Source organism: Chanodichthys erythropterus, chromosome 9, assembly GCF_024489055.1.
Source record: "Chanodichthys erythropterus isolate Z2021 chromosome 9, ASM2448905v1, whole genome shotgun sequence".
NCBI lineage: Eukaryota > Metazoa > Chordata > Actinopteri > Cypriniformes > Xenocyprididae > Chanodichthys > Chanodichthys erythropterus.
In genome coordinates, this window is record NC_090229.1 from 22896026 (window position 1) to 22902025 (window position 6000).

General features: G+C 35.7%; 1 protein-coding gene across 1 annotated transcript in view; it reads right to left on the bottom strand.

Annotated features, from left to right (window-relative positions):
• Window positions 1-2655, bottom strand: part of lmx1bb (LIM homeobox transcription factor 1, beta b) — a 76534-nt gene extending 73879 nt beyond the window's left edge. Inside the window, exons 1-3 of the mRNA XM_067393909.1 lie at window positions 2466-2655; window positions 2113-2237; window positions 1001-1187 (exon numbers count right to left, since the gene is read on the bottom strand). Coding sequence (XP_067250010.1) covers window positions 1001-1187; window positions 2113-2182 — 257 coding nt within the window. The 5' untranslated portion in view covers window positions 2183-2237; window positions 2466-2655. The remainder of the gene's footprint in view (window positions 1-1000; window positions 1188-2112; window positions 2238-2465) is intronic.
• Window positions 2656-6000: the final 3345 nt, after the last annotated feature.

A 6000-nucleotide genomic window follows, 5' to 3' on the forward strand; every position in this document is an offset into this window, starting at 1 on the left:
TTCGAGCAGATTTTAATTGTTGTATACGGTGTTAAAATATAGGCTATATAGCATTAATGTGCACCGCAGCTTTTGGACATTCACGATGGTTACAGCTAAATTATTTTAAAGGCATTCTGCAATAGAACAATAGAAACGATTACGAGTGCACAACAACAACAACAATAATAGCCTAATTATTAGTATTGATGGACATAATCATAATAATAAATTAGCTAAATAAATTAGGCCTAATGGAAACACGTTGATGAATTAATTAAAATAAAATAACAATAGTGGGTTTATTATCTGCGAGCAAACAAGAAATGAAAGAAAATATATAGGCCCATTTCCAAAAATAACACCGACTGTCTCATATTAATAGCTATATATATATATATATATATATATTTTTTTTTTTTTTTTTTTTTTTTTTTTTAGATTTACCATTGGTATGTAAATAAAGGTCAAATTAAGATAAGTTAATAATTTGCGCTGACCGTCAACATCAATCTGCGTTAATTAAACTTATGCCTACTGTATGACAGGTGAACAAATAATTATGTCGACCTGGACTCTGGACAAAATAATCGAATAAACGACACAATTAAATGAAATCGCTTAATTTTCATTCCCATTGCACAATATCACAGCCCAAATGTTCCTTCAAAATCACAGGAGTGACGTAGCCTATCTCAGTTTAGAAACAAGAAAAAAGAACAAGACAACGCAGGACATACAATCTATAATAGGTCTAAAAATATAAGGACTAATCTTCGACAGTGCCACAGTGCACTTGGTTGCTCAATTGTAAAAATAACAGCATTTTAGGATGTTGACAAGTTCAACAAAATCATACCACCAACGCCACATACAACTTTACGAGGGGAAATGCTGCGTAAAAGCGAAAATTGTGTCACTTTCTTTGCTTGATTACAGTTGGGGGAAAAAAACGTAGTAACTCAATGAACCTGCGCGCGTCTTACACCAATAATATCATTCAAATAATCCATGCCCTTACTGTTGGTAGTCATGTTTGCAGTAAAGTTTCCTCTCCCGGAAGTAGCAGCTGGTGGTGAGCGGTTGTTGACACACGGCGCATTGCAAACACTCCTCGTGCCATGAAGACTCGTTGACGCGCATCAGAAAGCGGTCAGATATCGGCCGCTGGCACCCCTCACACACCGCCTGGTGATGGCACTCCGTCCCTGGAGGGCAAATGCATCATTTTAATAACACTGACTGCATCTGAAATTTTAAAATAATGATTATTCATATAAATGGGTTATGAACAAGTGGCTATGATATCATTGTTTTCTCAATATTATAGCCTATTAAATAAATATGACACGGTGAAAAAACAAAACAAATGCTGTGTGAATAACTGTCAATTCACAACCATACTGTATGTACGATAGGATTTATTATCATTATTATTTTAAATATAGGTACGCTCAAAAATTAAAATAAAGCAAAAACTTTCAGCTAAAACTAAATATCAAAAAGTTTACATAATTGCGATGCTTATTGTCTATGTGATGCTTAAATTATTGATAATATAATAATTTTACTTTTTGTTTATAAAGCCTACCGTACAAAAACATTTGTAATAAAAAAAAAAAATAATAATTAGAATTATGCATTTGTTGTTGTTTGTTTGCTTGCTTGTTTTCATGTGTGTGTGTGTGTGTGTGTGTTTATTACGGTAGGCCTATTTTTTATACGTCAGGATTTAGACGTTACAATCTTTAGTTAGAATGAAGAAGCCATAGATATGTGTGAATAAGAAATAAGTAACCGTTTGTATCATGAAAACGACAATATTAGAGCATCGAACTAAATACAGTACGTTGCGCATAAAATAGGAGAAATGAGTTTATACACCAGTTGTGTATTGGGCTTATTTTCTCTGGGAAATAACTATGATTATTCGACAGATATGCGGCCGGCCGGTGAAAATGCCTGACACATGAGGAGGATGCATCCCAGCCGCCTGTATAGCTCGACTGCCACAGTTCCAGCTGTAGTTCTCTTAAACATCTTGATAAAAACAGCATTATAAAATTCTCAGGAATAATATTTTCGTATTCCCCGAATATGTGTTCGCAATGCTGAAGACAACGAATCACTTACCCAGCATAACTCCAAGCGTAGCTTGTCCCGACCGCAGCGGATGGTCTTCGATTTTTATACCGTCCAACATCTTTAAATATTCCCACTGTTACCTGCAAGCAAACTCCGTCCTAGTGACTCTGGACCTGTTGTAATATCCACAACAACACATTTGTCAGAGTTGTCCACGCTTTAAATCCCAAAACTACAGCACACAACATCAGTTGATATTACAGAAATCTCAAAGATGGCCAGCTCAAGAAAACTTTTCATTGTAACTGACACTTGCAAGATTACTATTTGCTCTTGATCAAACCTTGGCATAGAAGCACAACAAGACACAACTATAAAACTTAAAACACGCACTAAATCACCTGTTAATTAACGTCCGAGTCAGTCTAGACGTTTTCTGCACGAAGCGCAAAGTTTGTATCCCGACTGTGCTATCTCGAGCTGCAAGGGAAGATCCTCCCTTTCCTACACCGTGCACAAGTCGTCTCGACCCGCAAAAGTTTTCAGGAAATTAGTAAAAAATCCACGAAAATGTAAAGGAGATGTCTAAACGTTAACTCTTAAATTAGTGCGCCATTCGGCTCCCTGCAGCTTGAGAAATCTCAAAACTGAGATAGGCTTGAGAGAAAGCACCCTCCCCTTTTGGTCGCGTCACTTTGCAGACTATTGACTGACATAGGGATGCTATTGGTGCGCCAGTGTTCGTGCACTCTGCCGAGTGGAACTAAATGCGTTCCGCCTCCAAAATCGCATTGCCTCCCAAACTAGAGGCGCACAAGGTTGGTAAACAACGTTACGAAAATTGCGGTGAAACAAACGAGTCTGAAAACACAGTCTAATTCAGATAAAAGAAAGAAAGAAAGAAAGAAAGAAAGAAAGAAAGAAAGAAAGAAAGAAAGAAAGAAAGAAAGAAAGAAAGAAAGAAAGGTGTTATAGGGTCAATATAGTCTGTATTCATAAAATGTTATATAGCCTATAAATATATATTCATGTATTTATCACTTCAAACATAGATTTTGATGGTCCACATATATGTTTGCATTTTGAGCAATTTTTTTAAACCAGTGATACAGTCGCACCCATTTCACAACATTTTTGGACAATATACAGTATACATATATACATTTTTGGACAAAATAACTCCAGTTTAACGAATACGACGCAAAAATTAAAACAGAACAAAAAAGCAAATGTATTTTATCTGTTAACAAAACAACAATAATTGTTATAATAACTGTTATTTTTATTGTTCATTTTTTAGCTAGTAGTATCCCTCACTTTGCATCATTATGTTACAAAGTGATTACGATGAATACAGAAGAAAACATGTCATTTTTTAATTAATCCGTGGCTCTGTTTGCAATTACGTGTTGTTTCTTTTGTAATTAATCACAATAACGTCAAATTTGTAACATGCGTATTCACTGTAAAAAAAAAAAAAACAACAACAAAAAAAAAAACACTTAAAAACTTGAAAAAGTAAATTACCTGGTTGCCGCCTTAAAATTTTGAGTTCGTTGAAATTAAAAAAATGAGTTAATACAATGAAGGCGATTGGTTTAATCAACAGAAACTCAAAATATTATGTTATCTGAACTACATTAGCCTAATTATTGAAGTTGATTTGACAAAAGAAAAAATGTTGTGATAACAAACCATAAAAATAATTTTTACAGTGTTGTAATGTAAAATGTTACTGTTATTGTTGTTGTTGTAAATAGATGGTGTCACTTTAAGCGCGTGTTATTCTTTGCTTTTTCTCCGGCTGCTCCGAGGCCCTCTCTTCTCATGCAGAGGCTGCTGGCTTTGATATCAGGTAGCGGAGCATCACGCCTGCCCCGTCCGCATGCTTTGTGCTTTTGTGTCCATTATGAAGCCTCGAACCTTCTGACCCTCGTCTACGATGCACCTGGAGATCAGGGCCGATAACCACAGACAGGGGATGACAGAGTCAGATGAAATAAAATGCAAACCGTTGCGCGGTCCTGTTGGATGGGTGGGATATAGTAATAATATTACCGATTAAACAGAAAAGATAAAAGTCGAGCTCATTTTATTTAGTGCGCTTTGTGGTTTTGTTCCGGCGGGACCGCTTTGGTTAGATCTATTCTCATCCAAAAACCAATAAACCAATAAAAGAGGACGCATCAGAACAAATGAAATGAAGCAACAGATAAGTGATGAATCTTTTAGCTATACATTATTAAAATGTGTAGATTCTTTTTAATTGTATTATTCTGTTACCTTGGTTATTATTTAGGAGAGTAAATAATTCCTTCCATTAGACATTTCGTTCTTATTAAAAACAGCAAAGAATCGTTTAACTAAATGAAAAATACATTTTGCACAGGATAATTTATAGCGGTATTGTAAGGAAACATTTTTGCTCACCGTTTTGATCATGAGGGAAAATAATAAATCAGCTGTATTTATGGCAGCTCACTGCTTCACAAATGTTTGAGACAGGCTAACGATAGCCATGACTACCAATGATATACATTGACTACCTATTGAGAGCAATTGTTAGGATCCCAGTGCTGGATATTTTGGTTGAGACCCACTAATGGTTGCGCCTTTCATCTTCAGGTCTTTATTAATTGCACGTGTCCTCAGTTGTTGCTGAGATTAACTACATAGTCAAGTTCTCATTCTCTCTCTCTATTTATTTGAAAAAAAAAAAAAAACACTCTCGAGAGATTCGTCAAAAATTCGTCAAAAAAATAAATAAATAAAGGAAAATGACCGCGCAATATTGATTTAGCTTATTGCTTTTTTCATAATAATATATAATGGGATTTGAACGTCAGTTTTTAATATAACTGAAAACAACGACTTGCCTTCAACGCCTCAAGTCACGTAGCTACTCAAGCATGGGAGTTAACACGCTCTTTTCCAAACATCATACAGCTACACTGAGAGGGAGGAATGCACGCGCTTAACTCCTCGCGCTATACGTAATTCGTCACGCTCCCCTGTTACCGCCTCACTCCCGGGATTCCGTGCTACCTCCGAGCCATTTAGGAGACTTCAAGCAGTCGCCAAGTGAGATACCTATGACGACCCTTCATTACAGATTAACCCCCACCAGCACAACACCTTTACAAATAAATATCTTCAGTTGACTCTCAGAAAACCATATAAGGTCACGGCGGACAGTTCATTACAGTCTCCTAAACGGTTTATTCGCGGTCGAACTCAACTGATGATGTATTTTTAGTACTTTCTCCATTACACTGCAGCATTATGATCAAATATTCCATCAATCTAAAGACAGGAGGTGAGTCAAAGGACGAACTGTAAATTTCGATAATAACAATGATAAACTGTGGGCAGAGATTAAAGGGAAACGATGGAGGTATAGCATTAGCAGGAAGGTGGACCATAGCCTACAACAACAACAACTTACTTAAAATAAATAATAACGCAACATATATAAAACAAAAGCAATAATATCAACAACAACAAAAATAGGCTAATTTTCTTCAACGGTATGTTGTTAATAAGGCTAGCCTACTGTACAAAAGATAGGCTGCTGCTTTTGTATAAAAACAAAACAAAAACAGAAACAAACAAAAACAAACTTTTACAACCAAATAAACGAATAATATTTCTGAAAATTTGTTGAAAAGGATAAAGTGGAAGATTTCGTTCTACATTGGGCAGGTCGCCTGTCACGGTTGCTGCCATATTGAGATCACATGACCAGCAAAAACATCTTTATATTATCCAACATTTCACGTTTCAGAATAAAGTAATTTGCTTTTCTGCAGTGTCGTAGGAAATTTGAAAATGTTCAGCTGTGGGTATAGGTCTAATTCGAAGTGTAGACCAGGAAAGAAAAACATTTCTGAGTGCTTCTTTAATTTTAAAAATAAATAAATAAATAAACAAAAAGGG